Below are 27,734 nucleotides of genomic sequence, written 5' to 3'. Positions count from 1 at the left end.
TCACAGCAAAAGGTCTGAATACTTAGGACCATGTGATATTTCAGTTTTCTTTTTAATAAATCTGCAAAATGTCAATAATTCTGTGTTTTTCTGTCAATATGGGGTGCTGTGTGTACATTAATGAGGAAAAAAATGAACTTAAATGATTTTAGCAAATGGCTGCAATATAACAAAGAGTGAAAAATTTAAGGGGGTCTGAATACTTTCCGCACTCCACTGTATATTCACGCCTGAAAGGCCAATGACGCTTGACGACGTGGGCAGGGCTACCTGTCCACAGCATATAAATGTGTTTGCATGTGCCATTCCCTTTGTTCTTCAGCTCTTCACCGTGCTGCTAGGACACATCATGCCATGTTCACAAGAGAAATCCCACGGTGGTGAAGATAAATAGGTAAGCAAAGAAAAGGGTTATTAGGATCAAGTTTAGCTAAGCTAACAAGAGCTAATTAACTTTTTTTCGAGTAGGATGTCTAAGCACAAGAAAGAATCTTGCCCCTGGCCCATGGCATGTGGGTATTCACTATCCGAAAAGGATACTCACAAGCACTGCCTGGTGTGTCTGGGGGTTGTCCACGCTAAGTTGGCTCACGCCAACCCTGGGGCATGTGCACATTGCCGGCAGCTCCGGCGTTCCACGCTTGAGCGGCATGTGACGTTTGTGGAGTGGGTGCTCGGTGGGGCAGTGGCCAGTCATGGTCCGCTTCTATCCTCTGAGGCTGATCCAGAGGCGGCTCTGGCCGTTCTTGGGGAAGCCACGGGGAGCTGGGGCGATCACGTGGAGGCAGAGGAAGGCGGAGTAATTCCTCTGATCGCTCCTGAGTTCGGTGGGGAGTTTGGGTATCGGGAAGATGATTCTGTCTCATTGGATGCAGGCGAAGAGTTCTCTGACGCTTTTTAGGCGGAAAAAAATCCCGGCTTCTCCCTCGCTCTCCGAAGCGGCGGGAGGTAGCAAGACGGGGGACGATCCCTTCATGGATCTCTACTGAAGAGCGGCGGAGAAGCTGTCTGTGGAATGGCCTGCCCCTCCAGGACATACAGAAGAGCTGCTGCTTCGGGGGGTTTTATCTGTCTCCGGTGCAGACAGTAGTGAGGACCCACCTGTCGCTTTATCTGGATTGTGTAGCGGAGTTCATCCCAGCAGGCACAAAACAGGCACACAACGTAATAAGACGTTGATATTTGGTTACATTTCGGTTGCGACGTCGGTTGACCAAAATTCAATGTAAATTCAACGTCTAATGTCAATGTTAAATTAATGTCCAATACCGACGTCAGCTGACGTTCAGATTTTGTTGTTTTTAGGTTGTGCAACCAAAATCCAATGTTAAGTCAACATCAAATTGACGTCATTCTCTGGCTGCATACCTGGCGCCCACGCAGAATAGTAGTATCGCAGGTACCCCCACTCTCCCGACAGGTCCTTGCAGGTTCTCATTTAAGCAGCTGGGCAGAATTTATGGCGAACAAGCCTGCGCGGCCAGAGCATTAAACACTGTCTCTTTACTGCAGACTTATCATGCCGACAGAAGGGAAAGATACAGTGATATGTCATATCCAGCATTGTGTGCAGGGGATTCCCCGGGTACTGACGGGGAGCCTTGGTGTCTGCCTCGAACGGTGGCGCACATGCGCACCAACACCGTGGGTTCTTCGCTCGATTCAGTGGGGCTACAGGCTGCAGTTTCTTGCGAGCCCCCCCTGTTTCAGTGGAGTAATCACAACCTGTTTCGGAAAGGGATTCCCCAGTGCTGAGGGACAAAATCCACATTCTCCTCTGCAAAGGGGCAATTCAAGTGGTCCCACGGGAGAGCATGGAAGAGGGGTTTTACAGCTGTTACTTCCTAATCCCAAAGACAAGCGTGGGCTTACATCCTATCCTGGATCTGCGGTAGTTGAACAAGCACCAAGTCCAAGATGCTTACGGGATGTCATCTTCTATGCTCACTGCGTCCCTGGGATTGGTTTGCATCAGTGGACTTGAACGATGCATATTTCCATATCACAATCCGCCCGGGGCACAGAAAATTTCTGAGGTTCTCCTTCGAGGAGACTGCATACGAGTTTCAAGTCCTGACATTCGGCCTATCCCTAGTACTGCGCATTTTTACGAAATGCGTGGATGCAGCATTCGCACCGTTACGGCGTCAGGGGATGAGAGTGTTCACCTATTTGGATGACCTGCTCCTAGCTGCAGACAGCAGAGAGCAAGCAGTGTTGTAGACACAGGCACTTGCTTCTCATTTTCGGGCTCTGGGATTCTTAATAAATCTGGAAAAGAGCTCCCTGGTTCCAAATCAGCAGATTTCATATCTCGGTTTAGAGATAGATTCCGTACAGAGCATAGCTATGCTGTTGGTACGAAGGGCGGAGGATTTTCGCAGGTGTCTGGCTCAGTTTCAGCTGGGCAAGCGGATCCGTTTTCAGTTGGTGTTGAGACTGCTGGGGCTTACGGCTGGGGCTTATGGCCTTCTGGCCTTCTGATCACAAACAGCTTCTTCTGATCAGCTGTTTGTGTGTTTTGCCAACCCAGTTTGGGCGAAGCTGCTGTCTAAGCAGCGCCTTTCACACTGGATTGTGTAGGCGATATCTATTGCATACAAGAGCAGAGGTTTGGCCCTGCCTACGGGGGTGCGTGCGCACTCAACAAGGGGCATGGCAACATCATGGGCGTTATTTAGAGGAGTGTCTGTGGGGGACATTTTTGCGGCAGCTAGTTGGACGTGCTCACTGCAGGGGTTGCAAGCCAAGGCCCGTCGCTCCCGTGAAACGCATGGGATATGTGGCGGTGCTGGTCCCTTATGTTTAGTTCAGCGACTTTGCGGGGCGTGAATATATGTCCCATAGTCATGTGTTGTACCGAGTGAACCAACTGAATGGGAATGTTGAGTTATGCATATAACTGCTGTTCCCAGAAGGAGGGAAACGAGGTACAACACTCTGGGCCCCACGCAGTCGGAGGCTCGGTGAAGAGCTGGATAATTAGCTGTCTTAATTATTAATAAAAAAATAAAATAATCCAAAAATCTAAAAATAATGTACAATCTTGCAATTAATTTTTCAATAAGAGAAGGTAAATGCCCCAAAAAAGAGCCCCACATTTTTTCAAAAGATTTTGGTGACTTCCTAACATTGAAAAGGATTTTCTCAGGGGTGCAAAATAAAAGGAGTTAGTTGATCCAATGTTTTCTAGATGGAGAATGAGTCGACTTTCAATTAACTAATATACATTTTTTCCCAGCCTTACCAGCCAAAAGTATGAAATACTTTTTATGAATCTAATAATTCAGTATCCCCTAATATCCAAACTCTAGGATCATAACTGATTGGGATAGTTTGTTATGCCGCTGTAGCCTAAATGTTTATGTGTAATACATTTTTTGTTGAATCAAATATATATTTCTAAAGCTACAATTTGTAATGTCTACTTGATACTTTCTAATTTAACACAAAAAATTGCTTTAAAAAAATCTTTTGTGGGTATTTTCACAATCAAATTTATTTTGCGATTAATTGCGATTAATTAATCGAAACATTAAACTGACAGCCCTAATATATATATATATATATATATATATATATATATATATTTAAAATGTAAATAGTATGAAAATAATAATATAAAAATAGAATATATAAATAATAACATTTTAATAAATATAACACAATTTTAAACCAATAATTGGTTTGGTATGTTTATCAATCAATCAAAGTCAATCAATCAAATCAATCAAATTTTATTTATGTAGCAAATCAATACAACTTAAAGTGATTCACAAGCAAGAAACAAACTGTTCACATTAAAATTGTCATAATAATTCAAAACAGACAACAATAAGTATAATATTTAGAAAGTTTATATTAATATTCTATTCATTTAAATAAAATAAGCCAGTTTTGTGTATTTTTGAACTTTTTTCATATTGCATCTAAAATAAAAGTCAAATAATCAGAAACTACAATTAGAGTAAAATCAACTTTTTTATTAATAGCCACCTTCTTTTCAAATCATTAGTCAATAAATCCTCAGTAAACACCATAGGTGATCACATGATCACAGAAATGCACCTTTAATACTACTCAGCTGAGAGCGTTAAAAACCACCATCATCGTTTCAAGTCATTTCAAGTTTATTTTCATTCAGATGTAAACAAACAAAGTGGTGTTGTCCAAATGAGTGACTCATTTCCTCTGTAATCAGTCTATTCAATTGCACCAATTTGATGGATTCAGGCCTGAGAGGCGGGATTTATCATAATGACAGGGTAATCAGCCAATCACTCTCATTTGCCTTGGTGTCACTCTGGTTGTTGTATGGTTAGTTATGTTGTCTTTAAATTTTATGGACAACGAAAACATTACACTGAAGAAAAAACACTGAAGAACCCTTATTTATAATAAAACAGTGCATAAATCTGTCTGTTCAGTCACACTGAGTGGCTAAGTTTCATTACAGCGGCACACAATGGCAGCTGGCTGAACAGGAAAAAGCACTAGCCATCCATAAAAAGCCTACAAAGGCATTTGAATGAGAAAACAAGCCTGTTGTGCAGCAATGAGAAAGTTTACATCTATAGCTCTTACAGATGTGACACGCTGTGAGCATTTAAGTCCTTCAATTAAACACACTTAGCAGCTTAAATGAGATGTTGACTCTGTTCTTATATCACAACAGAGCCACCAGGCAGGCGAGGCGGTGAGCGGTACGACCCTGACAAACAGCAAACAAAGTATTCAAAGCGCTAATTGTTTTCCTCTCATATGTAAGCTGTCTTCAATTAAAGGAAAATGTGGCGAGTGGAGACCATAAAAAGAAAAGGAACTCAAGCGGTGCTTGAGGGTTTCCTAGCAACAGGAGAACGGTGAGGTAAAGGCCAGTTGTTGCATTCCTTTTGATTCAGCACTGGAGGAAAGAAACCGACGAATCAGGAGAGTTTCACATTTGGAACATTTCAACAGTCCCAGCTGAAGTGCTTTGGAATATTCAGTCCATGTCCAAAAACTGGGAAAACTACGCAAAAGGCTGGAGAGTTCGCAACAAACGACCTCAAAAGTACAACTCGCACACAAACGTATGCATATCCAATACAATGAAAACAGCATTTGTAATTATGCCCCAGCCTCCCCATCCCTAATTTCTTAATCTTCAAAGCTGCCCAGCGGTATTGTTTTGCCTGGGTATGGCTGTTTCCGACGCTATTCACCCCATTCAGCTCCCTGAGGCCGGGCAGAAGCATCTGCAGACAACGGCTCTGAGCTCCCTCTTTCTCAGGGTGTCCAGCTGCACAATGGATTTCTTCAGCTAGAGCACAAAAGAGGCTTGCGCGTGAAAAAAAAAGGTTCAAATTCAATGGCATTCCTCTTCACAATCAGCCCGGCATATGCACTAACTAACTCACACTCACTTGCTCAGGGATGGGTGAAGTTTTATTGTAAGTGAGAACCCTAGTCAGAAACAAAAGCCATGAAAGTGAAATATGTTGTGGATGAGGGATGTTGCTAAACTAAACACAACTGCATTGTATGTAGCACCATTAAAAAAAATCTCTCCATATATAGACACACTAGATAGACAAAAATATTGGGACACTTGACCATTACACCAACAAGGACTTTAATGACACTGCATTCTAAACACAGACACTATGGAGTTGGTCCCCTCGTTGCAGCAATAACTTCCACTCTTTGGGAAGGCTTTTCACGAGATTTTGGTGTATTTTTGTGGGAATTTCTGCCCATTCATTTTTGTAGAGCATTTGTTTGGTCAGGCACTGATGTTGGACCAGAAAGCCTGGCTCGCAATCTCCATTTCAGATCATCCCAAACACACCAAACTCATCCAAACATGTCTTTATGGACCTTGCTTTGTGAACTGGGGCACAGTCATGCTGTAATAGGAAAGGGTCTTCCCCAAACTGAGGAAGCATAGCATTGGCTGAAATGTCTTGGAATTCTGAAGATTTCCCTTCATTGGAAGTAAGTGGCCAAGCCCAACCCCTGAAAAACAGCCCAATGCCATTATCCCTCTTCCACCCAACTTTACAGTTGGCACAATGCAGTCAGGCAGGTAACGTTCTCCTTGTATCCGCCAAACCCAGACTTGCCCATCAGAATCGTGAATCGTCATTTCACAGGATGAGTTTCCACTGCTCCAGAGTCCAGTAGCGGTAGGTTTATTTCGTGCTATAATTAGTAAAGAGTAAGAGATGTTCGGTTAATGTCCCGCTTGAACTGAGGCACTACAGCAGTATTATATGTATTATATGAGGCCTGCCAAGCATAATTTACAAATCATGCAGTTTCACAATGTCAGCACATAGTGACAGCACAAAATTTTAGGCCAAATGTATCAGTAAAATGCAAGTTATAACAATTTGATAACTCATATGCGCTGCCATTTCTTTAGCGCACGAGAACTCCTAAACGCACCAAAAGCAGAAGAGCGCTACTCGTTTGAAGCGCACCTTACGGACCGTTATTAGAGACAGCGCAACACAATCTCAGAACAAATGCATTTACTTGCTGACCGATCTCGATCACGCAACTACTAAACAGCGCTGTGAGATTCCTTGAGAAGTATTCGAGTTTGGAGCACAGGTCTCCCATACAAACCACAGACAGATGTCGCATTGATTTAAAATAGTTTAAAGGCAGATGAAACAGCGCTGATATTCTCAACAACACTGACGCGAAAAACAGGAGAAACACTGCGACAACAATCCATTTAGAATACTATTCAATCCACAAATCACCAACATTTACAATGGATTTACTGTAGTAACACTAAATGTACCACTAACGGTGGTATTGTGGCAGAAATGTAGGATATTCATATTGAATTTTATTACACACTAGTCAACATTTGAAGTGGATCAAAACCTTTCACCAAAGTTGTCCTAAAACCCAAAACAAAAATGTGTTCTTGTCTTAGGACAACTTTGATTAACTTTTTTGATTCACTTTACCCCCCTGGTTTGTCCACATCATCGAATCTGGCCCCCTTTATAAAAAGTTTGGACACCCCTGCACTACAGCCACAAAATTTATTATTTGAATTTCTTAAAAAATTACAAAATTTGAAAGCTGAGACTTTGTTTCATAGCAAAAGTAACCTGCTCTGTTTTGTTTGTTGGTGCATTGTCAGTTTCCTCTTTGCTTTGTGGTGTATTTTTCACTGCGTGAGAATATGATGTGCACCATGGCTTGTCTGACGTAGTAGCAGCAACTAAGGGGGGTGGCTCTTTGCGAAGGGTCAGTTCACAGAATGACCCATCTTGACCCATGTTTTTGTTTATATATACACACATACAGTATCTCACAGAAGTGAGTACACCCCTCACATTTTTGTAAATATTTTATTATATCTTTTCAAGTGACAACACTGAAGAAATGACTCTTTGCTACAATGTAATGTAGTGAGTGTACTCACTTTTGTGGCCAGCGGTTTAGACATTAATGGCTGTGTGTTGAGTTATTTTGAGGGGACAGCAAATTTACACTATTATACAAGCTGTACACTCACTACTTTACATTGTAGCAAAGTGTCATTTCTTCAGAGTTGTCACATGAAAAGATATACCATAATAAAATATTTACAAAAATGTGAGTTGTGTACTCACTTCTGTGAGATACTGTATTAAATCTTAAACTCTCAAATCTTAAATATTATCACAACATGGATGAAAAACACAACAACCCAAAAAACAGGATGTGATGTCACAAGATGCGACCCTAAAAGGGACAAAATTCTGAAGCAAACCTGGTTCTTCTTGCCATAGGAGCTCTGTTGCTCATTACAGTTTAGTACAGGTTTCAGAACCACTGTCTCAGGTTGTGACCATATCGTGATGCCTTTTATTCTGTATCTTTAGGTTCAACCAGCCCTTACCAAAAAGTAGTATACTTCAAGTTTATTTTAAGTAATACTTAAGTATACTTAAATAAAGTTCAAGTATATTTTAAGTATACTTTTTGTAGTAAATATACAAATATCAGTGTACTAGTAGTATACTTGTAAGTGTACTATTTCAATAGTCCTTGGGGCTAAATTGGCCCAATTTCTAGCATATAAAAGTATACTTTAAGTATAACAGTAGTAAACTTTGAGTACACAACTAGTTTACATCAATGTTTTTAGCTTGTACTACAATTATACTAAAAGTGAACTTATAGGTATACTGATAGTTTACTAATTAAATACTTGTAATAGCATTTTTAGTACACTTTGAAGTATAGTCTCAGTAAACTAGTAGTTTAGTAGTTTATACTGAAAGTACACTGAACAAAATTATAAACGTAACACTTTTGTTTTTGCCCCCATTTTTCATGAGCTGAACTCAAAGATCTAAGACTTTTTCTATGTACACAAAAGGCCTATTTCTCTCAAATATTGTTCACAAATCTGTCTAAATCGGTGTTAGTGAGCGCTTCTCCTTTGCCGAGATCCTCCATCCACCTCACAGGTGTAGCATATCAACATGAGACACCCCTCACTGCAGACTGTAGCGCGGTGACGTCAGGTATCTACGTCAGGTGTATGTTTACCGCGCATGCGCAAAGTGACGTATGGTATGTCTATGACACGCATGCGCATTGCGTGTGTAATTTGCATTACGTGGTGACGGTAGGTGTTTTTGCGTCGTGCGTGACGTAACACGTCATAAAAACGCATGCGCATACTTAACAGAATACTCTAATAAAATGTAAAAGTATTAAGAACCCTAAGGTGGAAAAAAAATAAAACAATAAAATGTAATACAGCACATATCCATGATTTTTTAATTATTATTTCAAAGAACAAAACAGAAAGTATAATTGTATATACAAATATAGATTAAGACTATAGACTATAAACATGACACAGGAGAAAGAAAAAAAAATTGCATCTGCTCATTCTGAAATTCACCTCCATCACTGATAAAACAATCAACCAAGCAGTAGCCCTCAAATTCTTTGAATGAATAAAACCCACACAGGACTCCCCTCCTGTCAGTCCTGACATACCTAGGTGTGCAGTCTTTAAATACAGTATCTCACTGCACCGTAGGCACTGGGTCTGTGAATACGACACCCGGCACTCCTGTCTGTATTGTGCAGAAAATGCACTCCAGTTCATGACACCTAATTTACATAAAATAACAAACAATATTAAATCATTTTGAGGAAAGGCAAAAGAGCCATACAAGGAAAATATTTTAAATGTATTTTTAAATATTATAGGATGGTGTTAGAAAAAGAGTGTTGTTTGCTTTGTCTGTAAAGTACCTAAGAGGTTTAATTTATAATCATCATTAACCAACTAAATTAAAAAAGTTTGTCAAGTCAAAATTTAGGTTGGCTTGGCTTGAGAAAGCATAGCCTGAAACAATTTGAAAGTTTTACAGTTGAGGGCAATACAGTCTATCAGGAAAAAAAACAGATAGTTGAGATGAGACAGACAGAAAGATGAGAAGAGAGACAGACACTCAAATACTTTTTACAGTATTCACTACATGTTAAGGAGTTAAAGAACGATCTGTCTAGACGCATGAAGTGAGCCTCTTCTCTGAATTTCGTCTCACTGATAATGTCCCTAAAAAGTCATATGAACATGAAGGTAAATTTAAGAGGTAACACTTTACAATAAGGTGTCATTTGTTAACACTAGTTAATGTATTAATTAACATGAACTAACAATGAACAATACATTTGTTACAGTATCTATTAATTTTTGATAATGTTAATGCAAAAGACAAATATGAGAAACATACATACATACATACACACACACACACACACACACACATATATATATAAATGTATGTATGTATGTATGTATGTATTTATTTATTTATTTGCAATGCATGCAATTCATTACTTTATTAATATAAGTATTTCTGCTCTATTTTAATACATCTTTAAAGGCTAATTTTAGGCGAAATAAGACTTTTAAAGACCAGCAGCAGAATCCCTGTCACGTCGAATACTAACACATATCATAAAACATGTCATAAATGTTTGAAATCGCACACATTTGCAATGACACTCTCTGTGATTAAGACCAAAGCATCCTTACAATTAAAAGCCAACACAAACGCACATTTTTAAGAAAACAAAAGTAAGTAAATGTTCTGGAAGTGAATGAACCATTATTGAACCTGCGTATTTACGGTAAATACATAGGTAACGTAGGTACGTGACGTCACCGCGCTACTGCGCCTGCGTTATATAGATATACCATACGTCACTTTGCGCATGCGCGGTAAACACATACGTGACGTAGGTACCTGACGTCACCGCGCTACAGTCTGCAGCGAGGAGTACTTGATCAAGATGCTGATTAGACGTCGGTGCCAATGTGTAGCGCCGTTGTGCTTCGGGCGTCCCGTGTTCGAGTCCCGGCTCGCGGACCTTTCCCAATCCCATCCCCCCTCTCTTTCTCTCCAACTTCATTTCCTGTCTACCTACTGTCCTATCAAATAAAAGGCAAAAACGGCAAACAAAAAATATATATATATATATATATATACATATATATATTAGTGGTGGGCCGTTATCGGCGTTAACGTGCTGCGTTAACGTGAGACTCTTATCGGGCGATAAAAAAAATATCGCCGTTAATCTATTCTCAAAGTTGGGTTGGGAGCTGGGTCTATACTACGCAAGCTATGATGAGTTTAGCGCGGATGTATACCTAGCCGAATAGCACTGTAGGGGGCGAGAACGAGTCTTCGAACCTGTGTGTATGCGTGCTAACATGGATGCAGCTATGAAGCCGCCGGGTTTGCTTCAGGGAAAATTTAATTTTAAGAAGCTTCCCAATGGAAATCGGCAAGTCATTTCTGTTTCTACGTTACATGGTCAAGCTCTCTGTATCGCGCGCACAGCAGAGTTCCGCCCCGGTTCACACACACACACACACACACACACACAAACAAACAAACATAAGCGCACTCCCACTCCTATTTGTAAATATTACGCCGCAAAACGTCTATTTAAATATGACTTCTGTGTGTCTCTGTGTTAATGTATGGTGCAGACGCACGGGTTTGTTCACTACTCATACAGAAGCCGCGTGACGCTTGCGGCGATATTAACGTCTGTCGTCTCACTAAATGAGGACATAAATACATGAACAACATCTCCAGAACTGCTCTGAGAGTCACTTCGTGAGCATTCGAGCGTTTCATTTGAGAAAAACTATCCTCACGGCAACCCGTCAAAATAAAAGTTCGGTTTCACTTGAAGACATTGGGCAGAACGTAATAGGCTACTACTACTAAAACTATTAAAACCTTATCTTTAAGGAATAATCATACAATGTCTTCGATGTTATTATCAATATTAAATTCTTGATGACTGCTAGTTGTTTACTACTAGTAGTGAACTTATTCTGATCTACTTGGCAGAATTCAAATGAGCCATTTTAATCTAGATTAATCTAGATTAATTCCAAGATTACAGTGAGATTAATCTAGATTAAAAAAATTAATCTATGCCCACCACTAATATATATATATACATATATATATATATATATATTAAGATGCTGATTAGACAGCATGATTATTGCACAGGTGTGCCTTAGGCTGGCCACAATAAAAGGCCACTCTAAAATGTGCAGTCTTATCACACAGCACAATGCCACAGATGTCGCAAGTTTTGAGGGAGCGTGCAATTGGCATGCTGACTGCAGGAATGTCCACCAGAGCTGTTGCCCGTGAATTGAATGTTCATTTCTCTACCATAAGCCGTCTCCAAAGGCGTTTCAGAGAATTTGGCAGTACATCCAACTGGCCTCACAACCGCAGACCACGTGTAACCACACCAGCCCAGGACCTCCACATCCAGCATCTTCACCTCGTCATCGTCTGAGACCAGCCACCCGGACAGCTGCTGCAACAATCGGTTTGCATAACCAAAGAATTTCTGCACAAACTGTCAGAAACCGTCTCAGGGAAGCTCATCTGCATGCTCGTCGTCCTCATCGGGGTCTCGACCTGACTGCAGTTCGTCGTCGTAATGACTTGAGTGGGCAAATGCTCACATTCGATGGCGTCTGGCACTTTGGAGAGGTGTTCTCTTCACGGATGAATCCCGGTTTTCACTGTACAGGGCAGATGGCAGACAGTTTGCTGTTGTCAACGTTGTGGATTGAGTGGCCCATGGTGGTGGTGGGGTTATGGTATGGGCAGGTGTATGTTATGAACAACGAACACAGGTGCATTTTATTGATGGCATTTTGAATGCACTGAGATACCGTGATGAGATCCTTGAGCATGTTTGGGATGCTCTGGATCGGCGTATACGACAGTTCCTGCCAATATCCAGCAACTTGACACAGCCATTGAAGAAGAGTGGACCGACATTCCACAGGCCACAATCAACAACCTGATCAACTCTATGCGAAGGAGATGTGTTGCACTGCGTGAGGCAAATGGTGGTCACATCGATCAAAGTCGATCAACACCCCAAAGCTTGACAGTCATTATTACCTCTTCATCGGTTGACATTTTATTCTATAACGTTACACAGTTTTTCTGATGATCATGTTAGATTACATGTGGAAGCATCTGTTGTTTTGGTTTCTTTTTCACTTGTGTTTTTTTGGAAATTCTGTACAGAAGATGTGTACTAGCGCCCCCTACCATATAACATGAAAACACGGATTCTAGGAGCACAAGTATAGCTCAAATATATTTAGATTTTTTCTAAGTATGTCAAGTATACTTAAATGTCATTTTAAGTATATTTCTGAGAAGTACATAAAGCCCATTTCTGCGAAGTACATAAAGCCCATTTCTGAGAAGTACATAAAAAGTAGACTAAAAGTAGACTTTCCTATTTTTAGTTTAAAAGAAGTATACTAATAGCACACTTGAATAAACTTCTTTTCGTAACGGAGGACTAAATGTATCATTTTCGTTTTTAGTCCAGACCGAAGGAACCAAGAAAAATGAACTGAAAACCAAGAAAAATGAAGTGTAAACACAACCTAAAAATAACAGGCATTTGTTTGGAAATCGGACTACACTTGTAGCGCTGTCAGGGGCATGTTTACGTTATGGGGGGCCCTAAGTAAATCTCCGGGAGGGGGCGTTTGCAATTGCACACTTTGCGTGGTGGGTAAATACATTACTGAGCGCTGTAGGTTGTAGCGTGCACGTGAATAAGTAAAGCAGAATGCTCTGTCAAAGAGTTTTCAGTACTTTATTCCATTCGCATTGACGGAAGACCACAAACGGAACAAACGATACTAAAAAAACGTTGTTCAGTTCTGGTATTTAAAAAATATGAAATTAACATATAAATCTGCTCATCTGCTGACTAGATTTAGTCAAATGTCCCTTTAATGTATTTTTTTTATCATATACAAAGTGAAAACTGTAAGTATAATCTATTGAAAAGTAGCACACATCTCTTCAACAAACTTGAGGAATCATTCATGTCCATAACAAAGAGTAAAGGCTCGTCCACATCAAGAACGATCTATAGGAATGGTTGATAACGTTCTGTATCATGCATGCACTGCAGTTAAGTTGTCTGCCACTTTAAATGCTTGTGCTCATTAAAATCGGTGGATTCTGATTGGCTGTCAATGATTTTATCATTAATCAACTGGAAAAAAAATTCTGAAAGTGATTTCAGCAATATTGGTCATCTGTGGTGTATCGATAAAGGTGTGGAATTCTCAACGATTTAAAAGTTGGTGAAGTAGCCTACGCTGATTCAACGTACGGATCTTGTTCAATGTTGTTTCAATGTTGTTTCAATGTTGAGAGTGAGACCACAACTGACATTATTTCAACCACATTTCAACGCTGAACGTCGGTCATGTGCCGGCTGAGTATTCTCATATAATGAGAATGATTATTAAAACTTTATAGTTATTGTTATAACTTATCCTTGGTGTGAACAGCCAAAGTACTTACAGTTACTTTTGTGATTTGGAAATTATTATAATATACCCATAAATCATTACCCAGTATGCACTGAGTCCTGCACATGTTAAATAGACAAGAAGTGGCTTCCCTCACTTTTCTCCTCTTGCACCCAAGGCCTTCACCAAGAGGGTGCATTAGCTCCCCTATCACATCCTCTGTCTGGGCCCAGGGAGCTCTATTGTCACCCCATACAACAGCCCCTTTGGCACCCCGGCTGCTTAACACCCTAAGGCTCCTCAGTCTCAATGACCAGGCTTCCAGTAGGCAAAAAAGGGCCTGGGTGTACGTCACCTAGCGAACCGCCTAATCTTCTTGCCCTGTGCATTTGCACCAGCCATTCTGTGGCACGAACCAAAAGCCACCTCGCTAATTAGAGCCCTCCATCCTTTTACTGTTATTCCACTATAGAGAAGTGATCTCTGTCTCTGTATGTATAGAACTAAAGGCAATAAAATGCATGCGGTCTCAAGGATGCTTTGGAAAGCTGTTCTTTAGTTTAAGTCGCAGAGCCTATTTACAAGCAGAAAAGCACTTGAGAGCATGTGTGAAAACGAATGCAGGGAATTTACGCATTTCATTTAAAGCGGTGTTGTGTGACTTCTGGCATTGAGAACTTGCATTTGAAGTGATTCAAAATGGTTGGCCTGTAATCTAAGTCAGACTGAAACAAGTAACTTATTAGCATTTGACACTTGAGTGTTGTTGTTTTCTGTGAGTGTCAATATGCCATGACAATCACCATTTCTCCATGTCAACATATTTAATTCAGTCAGAATAATTGTTGTGAATCCTAGACTTGACATATAGTATTATGACCCAGAGAGGCCAAATTTTATTCCAATTAAACAATTTTAAAAATAACCCAAGAAACTCTCTCAAACCCTTTATTTCATTAAACTTGCATCTAGCCCTGAAGATAGCTTTTCTAAATATAAACTGCAAAAAAAAAAAAAAACAGTTCTTACTTAGTATCACTGTCTTGTTTTCCAGTACAAATATCTAAATATTTTTAAATCAAGATACTTACTTGAGAAGAAAAATGACACAGAATTTTAAGTCTTGTTTTCTGAAAATGTATCAGAATTAAGTGACTTCATGCTTAAAACAAAAACAAAAAATATCCGCTAATATAGGGTAGGGGAAATAATCTTGTTTTACCTTTGAATTAAAAAGAAATATTAGCACTTAATTTTAATACATTTTGTTTAAATAAAATAATTTTTGCAGTGTTGCTAAAAGTTTGAATAGGCTAAATAAGATTTTTTAATGTTGTTGAGAAAAGTCTTAGGCTTACCAAGCATTTATTAAATTAAAAATACTATAAATAAACAGCCGTTTTCTATTTTAATATATTTTAAAATATAATTTATTCCTGTGATCAAAGCTGAATTTTCAGGATCATTACTACAGTCTCAGCGTCACATGATCCTTCAGAAATCATTCTAATATGCTGATTTTCTGCTTAGGAAACATTACCTATTATTATCAAAGTTATTATCAGTTTTTGCTTCTTTAGGCATCTTAAAAATGCATTTAAATGAAGCTACTTTAATAAGAAACTATAAAAGTAATAAAATAATCATAAAATATAATTTTAAAAGTAATTTTCTTCCTCCCACACATATTCAGCCAAACATTAAAGCTTGTATCAGTAAGAATGCATTAAAGTTATCAAATTTAAATATCAAAGAGTCTCAAACATTTTTTTTAATCCAACACAAACTTCACAGTACTGTATTTGCATTGTCTTGCCAATTTAAATAGTGCCCTCTAGAGGAATAATTCCTGTATTACAAAATACAGCTCAGAGAAGATGTTATTTCAATAAATAAATAAATACAAATATTTTTATTAAAAAAATAACTACACATAATATAGTACAGACATTTACGACCATATAATTTGATTGCGCAAGTTTAAATGAAGAGGAACACACGCCGATTTTTATTATACAAATAATAAAAATGTTTATAAACAAAAAGAAGTCCAAAATTTGTTTCATTTTGTTGAAGGTTAATGTATAATGTCAATCACAAAACTCCGGTTTGAATCCATGGCAACCAAACTGTGGCCTCATTCACCGATGCACCACACAGGGTCTGTATTCTCTCTGCTTACCGCTTTCCTTTCTCTTTTCAGCACAGCTCTGCTAGCTCTGAGCTCCATTCACGCCCAGTCAGCGCCACCAGTGTGCTCTTTTCTCCACTCATATAATTGGTGAGCTCAGGCAGAAATATTCAAGCCCAGCACACCGTAGCCATCCAGAACAGAGAGTATGTGATGCTGTATGGCCACAGGCCAAAGACCAACACTCAAAGACACTTCCACAGAAATTCACCTACTGACCAGATATCAAAAACAGAAATTATGTCAATGATCAACCAATCAACCAATTCTATATCAAACTGAAGAAAATAAATAGTTTATACATAAATAAAAAAATAGATATTTCAAATCGATTAAATTCAAATAAATAAATAAAATAAAAATTATATATATATATATATATTCTGTTTTAAATAAAATTAACCAAATTAACATCAAATTATTAATTAAGATAAATAAATATTAGATTTATTAATGTTTTTTGTTGTTGTTGTTTTTATTCAAACCATGCATATTCAATATCAAGCTATAGAGAAAGTAAAACCAATAAATATTTTTGGTATGTATTATATTCATTGTTTTGAAATTAAAGTTGAACATTAAAACTAGAGAAAATATATATTTTTCTTTTTAATTAAGTTAACCAGTTCAATATCAACATGCCGAAAATGATACATCTAATATATATTAATAATAATAATAATACATCCCCTATCTTGCCTCAAAAGACAAACATCAAGATGGGCCTGACTGGGATTTCGCATTTCACGTGCTGACTAATTTGGCACTGCCTCTTGGCCACCTTTCACAGTGGGGTGTTATATACTAGCGGCACCTTGTGTCCTTAAAAATTTAATTATCTTTAATTTGCTAGCACCACGTTGATACATGCTTGTGAAATGGATTTGTAAGACATATCATTAGTTCTCTCAACTTCACACCATTTAATAAATCAATAAACAAGTATTAAAAAATACAAATTACAGGCCCGACTCCACAAGGGTCCCGGGGCAAAAATTAAAATTCTGTCATACATTACTCATTCATTGTCATTCATTCATGATACTCCCCAAAATGGCGCCAGGGTGACGGGGAGGAGAAGAATTGTTGAATAAAGTTGTTATTTTTGTTTTTCTTTCTCGTAGCTTCATAGATGTCCTTACTACGTTTCTGAGCCTTGACCATCTATGGAGGGTTATAGAGCTCATCAAAAATATCTTAATTTGTGTTCCGAAGATGAACGAAGGTCTTACGAGTTTGGAACGACATGAGGGTGAGTAATTAATGACACAATTTTCATTTTTGGGTGAACTATCCCTTTAAAACCTGGAACTGGCCTCATAAAAACAGGTCTTTAAATCCTTCTAAAACTGCAAGACAAAAGAATATATTTGATGATCATTTCAATGTTTTCAAAACCTAATCCAGTTCAACTTGCTTTTCTCCACAAGGAAAGTATGGCATGCTCTTCGCTGGTTCCCCGAAAACATTCATTATAAAAGTATGTCTCACATCTCTGAAACCACTTTCATCATCAGTGGCTCTGCGCGCTGCCGCCACGTCATCCATCTTAATGAGATTCGGAGACCGACGAAGTTCAATCCATTAGTGAGGAGGAGCATTGCGTAAACATTATCCAGAAACCTCAGTCAGGAGACTAAACGTGAACCTTTGGCGTGCTGGCCAAGGCTCTGTTGTTAGGCATCCACAAGATTTCACATGTTTGTGAGGAATTGCCAGTCCAGCTCTCTTGGAGATGGAGCTCCAGCATTGTCTGAACATCACTTCCACAGGAAGATCTCCAGAAGCAACATGCCACCCATAGATGCATTTGATACACACGATGGCCACCTCCCTCATGGGATCTGCACGTCTTCATATGCCGGTGGGATGGTCAGCAAGCCGCGCAAGGCACGTAAGAAGCTGCAGGTGATTGTTTGTGTACTCTTCGTGGAGCTTTTTGAGAGGTTCACCTTCTTTGGGATTGTTTGCAATATGATCCTTTTCTGCACCATCAAGCTGGGATACAGCAGTTACCAAGCAGCTATGGTGAACACATGCTTTGTAGGAGCCAGCGTACTTACACCGGTTCTTGTGGGATGGTTTGCTGAGACGTGTTTGGGAAGGACAACAGTTCTCTGTTTTTGTGCGCTACTTCATTTCTTCGGTTAGTGAATCCTTTGTAGACTTGATATATCTATGTATGAATAACATTTATACTTAGCATCTAACTTACCTCACACTCAAATTGACTTGTTTTGTTCAGGATTTAGCCTAATGAAACAGACTGGCACTCATTTGGAGAGCTGAGTATTATGTATCTGTATGTAACGTTTTCATTTGAAGAGATCTTCTGTCAGATAACTATGTGGTATGTATATATGTCAGTGGTTCTCAATCAGCGGCCCAGGGTCCACTAAAGGACAAATGTCCAAGTGTTACTTTATTTAATTATTAAATAAAACTATTTACATTTTAAATTGCGCTACTGTTCAAGTCTGTAGTATTATTTAATGTTTTTGAGACTGCATTTATTTAATCAAAAATACAGTAAATCAGAAATGTGAAATATTATTACAGCTTGACAGACAGACAGATAGATAGATATTTTCATATATTTTAACGTAATTAATTCATGTGATGGTAAAGATGAATTTTTTAGCAGTTACTTCAGTCTTTAGTGTCATATTAGCCTTCAGAAATCATTTTAATATGCTGATTTGGTGCTCAAAAACATTTATTATTTTTTTCAATGTTGAAAACAGTTTTGCTACTTACACTGTAAAAAGTGATAAGTTGCCTTATCTTAAAAAAATTGAGGAAACCCGTTGCCTTAAAATTATTAAGTAAATAATAATTTAAAAAAATAATTTAAGTGAATTGTCAAGTTCACTTAACTTTTTTAAAATTATTATTATATACTTAAAAATTTTAAGGCAACGGGTTTCTCAATTTTTTAAGTTAAGTCAACTTATTAGTATTTTTATGGAAACCGTGATACATTTTTCAGGAGTCTTTGATGAATAGAAAGTTCAAAAGAACAGCATTTATTTGAAATAGAAATATTGTGTAATATTATAAATGTCTTTACTGTCTCTTGATCAGTTTAATGTATCCCTGCTGAACAAAAGTATTAATTTCTTTCAAAAAAATAAATAGATATACATACATAGTGTATTTTAAAATATCTTAATTGGTTAAAATTATTTTAAAAGTGTAACATGTAGACAAAATTATAATTCCTTTTCATTTTTGTATTAAAAACTAAAATTAGCTTAATTTAAAATGTATTCTCTATATTGGTTTTATTAAAGATTATACAGTTCCTAAAAGTTCTGTAATCAGAATTAATCATATAGTTAATTATTAACAGAAACTCATATATATTAAAAATAAGTTTAAATAAAAACAAGCAGATTTGTCATTACTGGAGGAGATATCTTAGCATGCATGGAATAATGTGTTGGACCTTGGACCTAAGAAACCCTGCTATATGATAAACCTGTTGAATGACAAACGTAACTCATTTTTATGCTGCTCCAGACTGGTTTAGGCTAGTTTGGTCCTGGACTAGTAACAATTTGCTGGTCTTTTCAGCAGGGGATGTAAAGTTGCCATCAAGTATTCATAAACACTAGACAACTGACTTCCTGTTTTTGGTCCATTTTTATAGGAACTGCCTTGCTTCCTGTGGTCGCATTCCCTTTTGAGGATTTCTATATAAACACACATAATATCGTGTATCGACTTGAGCCTCACGAGCAACACATACTATTCTACACGGGGCTTGTTGCTGTGGCTCTTGGCATTGGTGGCATCCGTGCCATCCTCTGCCCAATGGCAGCCTATCACCTTCAAGGCTGTGATCAACGCCAGCTCCTGTCCTTCTTCAACTGGTAAGATGCTAAAAAGCCATTATTATATAATCAGAACAAAGATTTTTCTCTACATGCCAATACAGCATTTTATTGCACTGGTAGAAAATGCAGTTGTCTTGTATTTATACTGACACCTAGTTGTGTGGATGTAAAAAGCAAAAGATTACAGTTTACTTTGTAGAAATGTGCTATTCGCCATGATTTATTCATTTTGAGAGGAAAAGTGTCTAAAAACAGGTTAATAAACCTGCCTGCTACTACTACGATAGAGTTTTGGTTGTTAAAAATGCAAGACACAGGTCAGTGGAATTAAAAAAGTGCAAGGTCTAGAGACGTGTTTTTAAAAGCTGAACTTCTTTAAACTTGAGCGCCGTGTTTTAGAATGTTTACACTGAAATGGAAAAGTACCTCAGTGGAATGAAAAAACGTGTTCTGAGTGAACTAAAAGCTACTTAGCAAATAGAGATGACAGAGTATTGAATAATAATACATAAAACAAAATCACATATAGGCCAACATATTCAAAAATATGTTACTGCCACCACCAGAAATACTTAAATGTGTCATGCTTTAAGCTACTATAAAACGCTCATTGCGACCAATTCTCTGACGTAACATAATCATTGTGACCCATTTAACAGATGCAACATTTTATGGTTAACAGCAACAAACAATAACTATTGATAGTTTTCACGTGACGTCACACCCTTATAGGAACGCCCATCAGGAGGGCAAAACGAAGCTTTGCTCCACCGACCGCCAGTTATTTTTACGCGGTTTGCATTAAGTAATAATATAGTAAAACGCAGACATTAAAAGGCAAAATTCAGTAAACACCTTATTGATTATGTATATTTTGTACAGGCAAGATGAACCCAGAATATAAACACAATGTGCAAAGTTTCACATTAAATGGTTTCCCATAGAAAACCATTAGAAGGAAAACACTGAACCATTATGCGGATTGCATTCATATTCCGGCCTCATCTGCTTGCCTGTGTAAACTATGCATCATTAATATGGTGATTACTGAATTTTATCTTTTAATATTACTGTTTTAAATATATTAAGGCACTTTAAATGTTTTTACAACGTTTTATTGCACTGTTTAATGATTGAAATATTACCGCGGATGATTAATATGGATTGCAAATGGAATGAAAAGGTTTTAAATGAGGAAGAAATTACTGAGTGCACTTTTAAAACACATTGTACTATAGGTGCAAATGCTTGCAGCTGTTTACAATAGTAGTAGTAGTAGTAGTAGTAGTAGTAGTATATATTTATTTAATGCCATGTCAGCATCTTAGGCTATTTTCACGGCAAAAACTATTTAAAAAATACAATAAAAACCAGCAAACACAAGTTATATTACACAAGATATTTTACATTAACATATGCAGCTGTTTACAATCCACAGGTTTTACTGGCTGGTCAACCTGAACTCAACAGTTGTTTTTTTGGGGATTGCCTACATTCAGCAGTCAGTTGCCAAAAACCTGTGTTTTCTCATCCCTTTCACCTCTGTTCTCCTCGCTCTCATCGCCATTCACATGGTGCGCAACAAGCTCACTTTCCGTCCAAAAAAAGGTAACAATGCCATTCATAATACATATACACAGAAATACATATATCTCTTGTCCGATAATTTCAGAGAAATTCTCTTCAAAATAACTACCAGTTGTTCAATTGTTCTGATTTTTGTTCCTTAACAACTTTGAATTTTCGTCTGTGGACTAACAGGCAGTTCCTTGCTAACTACGCTGGGAGTGTTCCTCAATTCTCTCAAAATGTGCTGCCTCCATTATCGCCATTTAAGCGGAGATGTTGCCAACTGGTTAGACCGTGCCAAGGAAAACAACGGGGGTTGTTACAGTGAGACCAGTGTGGAAAACGTCAAGATCCTAGTCAAACTTTTCCCTCTCTTTGGATTTCAGCTTTTATATCGAGCTTGCATTACCCAGGTGAGTATGCTTAGCTAAATCTATACTTTTGTTCAGCAATTATCTTCTGTAATATCTTTATTTCAAATCTTTTAACAGATCCCATCAGGCTATTATCTGCAAACGATGCATTCCAACTTAAAGCTCAACGGCTTTCTCCTGCCTGTAGCAGTGATGAAGGTCATCAGTATACTGCCGGTGTTGATCTTAGCACCAATGCTGGAGCTTCTCAACACTTGCTACCAGTCTCCAAAGAAAATACTGCCCTCACCAGCCACATTTATAAGTGAGCATCCTAACTACAATTAATGAACTTCTTGTGCAACTCATGCTGCCTTCATGTGCAATTGGAAATGTCCCACTTATGCTGGTTGAAAGTCTCTTCACAATGATAGCAATCATTAAGTGATCCAAATGTATTCATATGTATTTATATCTGTGGAAAGTGTAGGACCATAAAATGTTTGTCCAATCATATCTCTCGGTCTGAGAGGCTACGATAGGCCAGAGATTGTCTTACTGTTGAGAGATGAGAGGGTCTGTATGACTTACTATTGGAGAAAACATAACAGTCAACTTGGATCACATGCGCCTTGATAACCAATCACATTATAGACATTATACATTATAGATTATAGAGCTGTGTGACACTCAATCGCCATTTAGAGATACCATAGGAATGAATGAGAAGTGGCGTAAGCCAAATCCCACCTGTTGCAAAATGTCTGTGGCTCTTATAAAACGAATTTTTTTTCGGTTTAAACTCTAAAAAATGATTGAATTCAAAAATATTGTTTAGTGTAAAACATGTTGAAGATTAGCCGATAGGTTGTCGATTCATTAAATAATAAGCTGCTTCCTCAAAAAAGCTGTTTATTCAGATTCTCCTCCATTGGCATCCATTCAAAAAAATGGCGTCTGGTCTTCTTCCCTGCATCGCAGCATTAGCAGCTACGCTTTTTTGGCTAAAGGTTGCAGGCTTGCCTTCCAGTGGATTTGGATAGGCTGCCCTACCTGCCTGTCAGCATATATATTTGCATACCTTCCTGCACCCTGTTTGCGCAGACATGATATGTCATCAGCACATTCCATTATGCTATTGCAGACAGAACAAGAATGGAAGGCGTTATTATTGTAATAGTATGTGCTTTGTACTGTAATGTTTTCTCACTGGTGGTGAATGAGACATGAGATAATCTGACAGCGTTGGTCTCTCGTTAGCCTCTGGTCTGCCTGTGCGCGGTCATGTGTTTTGGAGGAGGCGTGGCTTTGGAGAGTGATTTGCAGTGAGGGTGAGATTTTATGCTTTCGAAGCTAGTTTGTTATTGCTAGGCTCTTCGAAATCACCTACTGTACCTTTAAGTCAGTGCATGTTGTTTGGCTAATTCAGCAGTGGCCTTGGAACTTACGCTGATACCGAAAGGCGTGCTATTTTTGAAATGCTATAATAGCAGTATATATGTTCATTTTATATATAAATAAAACCTAGTGCATCTTTACTATTAGCCTATATAAACTACATTTCCCTGCAGCTATGGGTCATGCCTGTGCAGCACTCTCAGCACTACTGGCAGGGATCTCCGAAATCCACAGGAAGGATTATCCACAAGTGGAGCAGACATTATCAGGAAAGGTCTTGCATGTGTCCTCTATGACCTGTTTCCAGCTTACGCCCCAGTACATTTTACTGGGAGTGGCGGAGGCCTTTGTGACACCAGCGTGTACGTATTCTCAATTCACTTTCTGATTTCCATGATGCTAAAGTGCTCATTAGACAACATCAATCCAGTTGTTTTGTTTTTGCTTAGATCTGCATCTCTCTTGTTCCTCTGATCAGGCTCTCTCATATCCTTCTGTCTGACTCCCAGCAACCTTAGAGGAGTCTCCTTGCACTTCCTAACTCTCTCATATGGAGGTGGCTGCTTTCTAGGGGCTTTCCTCATTCACATTCTTTATTTTGTGTCGGGAGGTAAAAATATTTCACTCTTGAAAGTGTTGAACTTGTTATTGGGGTGCAATAGAACATGAACTCGATATTGTGTTTTATGATTACAGGAAACTTCTATCCTAATAGCCTCAGCAGTGGCAACATGGAGAGGTTTTTCTTTATTCTAGCCACATTAATGGCTATAAACACACTGGTGTTTTGGAGAATATCACAGAGGTACGGTTCAAGCTTTGAATATGACAAGTTTACAGATGTGTTTACAGATGAATCTTCATAATGTTTTTGGGCAGGTACGCAGATCTGAGCGTGGAGCTGAGTAGCGGGGTAGGACACAGTCACCTGTACGAGAAACTCCTGCAGTACAAGACCTGTCTGCGTTTTTATGACACATTGGATCGTTCGGACACCCTGACGTCCATGGAAACTGTCTTGTGAATTCATTGTACATATAATCCCTGTAATGCTGGCGTTACACAAGAGACTTTGAACAGATTTTCATCGTTTGGAACTAGAGCAATAGCTGTAAATAATGCAATTTAAATGAAAACAAAAAATAAAGCTATTTTATGATATATATGAGTTACTGTTTTGATGACTACAAAAACCGTGTTACAAAACAAAAACATGGTAGTAGCATGTGAAGTATGTTTCTACCCAGCAGGCACAGGACATCAATATAATGTCAGGTTGACGTTGGACATGACGACGGACAGACGTTGCATTTTGGTTGAGAATGAAAATCGCGTTGACGTCAGTATTTGACACCAGTTTGACGTTGAATTTTGGTTACACAACCTAAAAACAACAAATATCAACATCAGCTGACGTCGTTATTGGACATCAAATTAACATTGACATTCTATGTTTTGATTGACATTGATTTTTGGTAGCCCGACGTCGCAACCAAAATTTAACCAAATAACGTCTTATGGCGTTGTGTGCCTGCTGGGTAAAATGTCGTAAGATTTTGCTGATGTGATAAACGTTATAACTGCGTTTCTGGAGCGTTTTGAAAAAAACTAATTTATAATGTGAAAAACCCAACATCTGTCTGCAGTCTTAAGCATGTCGGATAAAAATATTATCACAACCTTTTACAACACGAAAAAAAAAAAAAGGGTTTTAGAAAAGTTGTTTGCTGGGATGATACTTTTTGGTTTGTTAACGAAGATTATCTTTGTTACATGAAAGCTTATTTTGTGACTTTTTAATCTCACAATTCTGACTTTTTCTCTCGCAATCCTGAGTTTATATCTCACAATTTCTGATGTTTTTCTCAGAAATGCAAGAAAAATTGTAAGATAAAACTCTGAATACGAAATACAAACTTATGTATTCGTTATGTATTACGAGATATAAACTCGCAATTTTGAGAAGAAAGTCAGAATTAACTTAAGAAACGTCCAAATTGTGAGGCATAGGCCTAAACTCACAATTTAATTCCATGGCGGAAATAATCTTCTATAATTTTACATATTGACCCTGGACCACAAAACCAGTCATAAAGGTCAATTTTATGAAATTTAGATTTATACATCATCTCAATTTATAAGCTTTCCATTGATGTATGATTTGTTATGATAGGACAATATTTGGCTGAGATACAACTATTTGAAAATCTGGAATCTGAGGGTGCAAAAAAATCTAAATATTGAGAAAATCACCTTTAAAGTTGTCCAAATGAAGTTCTTAGCAATGCATATTACTAATCAAAAATTAAGTTTTGATATATTTACAGTAAGAAATTTACAAAATATCTTCATGGAACATGATGTTTACTTAATATCCTAATGATTTTTGGCATGAAAGAAAAATCAATAATTTTGACCCGTACAGTGTATTTTTGGCTATTGCTACAAATATACCCCAGCGACTTAAGACTAGTTTTGTGGTCCAGGGTCACAAATCTTAATTGCAAAATAGATGTAGCATTCAAACCCACATCATTTGCTTCCTTCCTCAAAAAACGGGTTAATCTGAGCAGTGTGTGTGAGAGTGAAAACACACCCCAGTCGCAGCTGGATGAGATGAGACCCGCCTTCGTTGCTACGGACTCGCGTCTGTTCCTTTCAACATGGACCTGCCTGAACCCATTCGGCGACGGCTTGGAGATTTCTCCAGAACCGTGTTTGTGGACCAAAGCCGAACACAACCCTCTGCGGAGGAGCACGCTGACTTTCTGAACCAGAGTAAGTGTGTTAGAGTTGGCGAAATGGTGACTTTGTTTTGAGGTGCTAGCTGCTGGGCTAATTCATCTGGTTAGCCGAGTTTGAGTGTCACGTTAACGTTAGTGTAGCTTCTGTTAGTAAACATCACATTTTGTTTACCTGATTTGCAAATACAGTAATGCTTTTTATCACTGTTAAACGGTGTGGGTTACATACATTTTCTGTGTCCCAGACAGATTGAGCTGCCTACCTAAACAGAAGCGAATGTTGTTGTTTCGAGTCGGATCTTTTAATGAATCTAATGAACATGTTCACAAACCCGATCTGAACGAATCATTCAGGAATCGATCGGTTTTTGTCAAAAAGTGACTCATTAAACTGAAAACCTAAAAAAATAATAATAATAAGTTAATGTAATAGCTTTTAATTACAATTAAAATATTTTCAATTTAATTTATGATTCAATTTATGGCGTTTTATGAATACTCATACAAAGCAAGTGTTTTAATAAGTAGCATTTAATTAAAACTCGCTTTAAATTTTTCAGCTAAAAGATGTAAATAACAGTCAATGATGACATAAAAACGAACTGTTCGAAGGAACCGATTCGCAAAAATGAGTCGAACTTCCCATCACTGTGTGTTCTTTATTCGCCAGATAAGGATGTAGTATCAAGTCTCCCGCTTCAGATGTCACTTTACTTTAACATGTGGTTCTTTCCTTTCTGGTGGGTCAGTGAGGTTGTGATGCTACAACTAAAGGTGATTCTCCTCTACCTAATGTTTTTAAACAATTCATTCTGGAATCACTGACTGACTATTGCTGTTTAATCATATTAATGTTCTGGGAAAATTCTGCTAATAATAAATAATTATGCTTTTTTCATGTAGTACCCAGCCCTTGCAGATTATTACAAGTTCATCCTGATCACAATTCTTATTTTAATGACCCTGATCGAGGCCATCAGACTCTATCTGGGCAATGTTGGAAATCTGCAAGAGAAGGTAAACCTTTTTCTAAACCTTATATAATATTATATAATGATTGTTTCCCCCTAATCATCTCATCAATTTTTTTTTTTTTTTTTTACGTAGGTTCCAGAATTGGCTGGATTTTGGCTTCTTACTCTTCTGCTCCAGTTTCCCCTGATTCTGTTCCAGCTCTTCAATGAGGCTATTCTCATTCAACCTCTGGAGAGAGGAGTTCATATAATATTGGCCTTATTTATTTTTGCAGAGGTATGAATATATATATATATATATATATATATATATATATTTCTGTATCGATATGAGATTATAATTATTTAAATATGTTTTAAAGAAATTTATTTTAATACTGAAAGACTGAATATTGTGGGGTTTTTTCAGGCTCTTTTTGGATTTGTTGCCTTGCGTGCAATGGTTCGACACACTGAAAGTCGCTTCCATTTGCGACAGTTTGATGGGATTCAGGAATTAAGGACGTGACGAGACCTGCACTCATGGACTATAAAAAAAAAACACTACAAAGATTTATTTGAAAAATACAAAGACTTCATCCATTATCAGTGGCAAACACTAGAGGACACATCAGTCGTTGAGTTGAATTGTTACTTTGGATGTCTTGGTGCCTTATTTTATACAAACAAATTTTGCCTTGTGTTATATTTTGTATGTAAAATAAGCATACAAAAATAAATAAAAACATTTACACACTTACACTTACTCACTTACACAAACACCAATGTTATAAACCACTAAATAATATTATTTATTGATTTTGAATTG

The 27,734-nt window shown here is 37.9% G+C and overlaps 2 protein-coding genes across 2 annotated transcripts; both read left to right on the top strand.

Annotated features, from left to right (window-relative positions):
* Positions 1-369: 369 nt before the first annotated feature.
* On the top strand, positions 370-24,306 carry slc15a5 (solute carrier family 15 member 5). Its single transcript, XM_058767514.1, has 13 exons — positions 370-394; positions 16,062-16,139; positions 17,174-17,301; positions 17,480-17,957; positions 18,048-18,195; positions 19,702-19,924; positions 21,327-21,496; positions 21,650-21,870; positions 21,949-22,135; positions 23,382-23,570; positions 23,687-23,818; positions 23,905-24,013; positions 24,088-24,306. Exons 4-13 carry the CDS (start codon positions 17,748-17,750, stop codon positions 24,230-24,232), a joined length of 1,734 nt encoding a protein of 577 aa, XP_058623497.1. The 5' UTR covers positions 370-394; positions 16,062-16,139; positions 17,174-17,301; positions 17,480-17,747; the 3' UTR covers positions 24,233-24,306.
* A 1,459-nt stretch (positions 24,307-25,765) lies between these two features.
* On the top strand, positions 25,766-27,665 carry tmem17 (transmembrane protein 17). The gene is made up of 5 exons (XM_058768013.1): positions 25,766-25,986; positions 26,623-26,726; positions 26,856-26,969; positions 27,060-27,203; positions 27,336-27,665. The coding sequence occupies exons 1-5, from the start codon at positions 25,872-25,874 to the stop codon at positions 27,432-27,434; spliced, it is 576 nt and encodes a 191-aa protein (XP_058623996.1). The 5' UTR covers positions 25,766-25,871; the 3' UTR covers positions 27,435-27,665.
* Positions 27,666-27,734: the final 69 nt, after the last annotated feature.

This window comes from Onychostoma macrolepis, chromosome 25 (genome assembly GCF_012432095.1).
Source record: "Onychostoma macrolepis isolate SWU-2019 chromosome 25, ASM1243209v1, whole genome shotgun sequence".
Classification (NCBI taxonomy): Eukaryota; Metazoa; Chordata; class Actinopteri; order Cypriniformes; family Cyprinidae; genus Onychostoma; species Onychostoma macrolepis.
The sequence above is the reverse complement of the archived record's forward strand: the minus strand, read 5'-3'. Positions and strand labels throughout refer to the sequence as shown.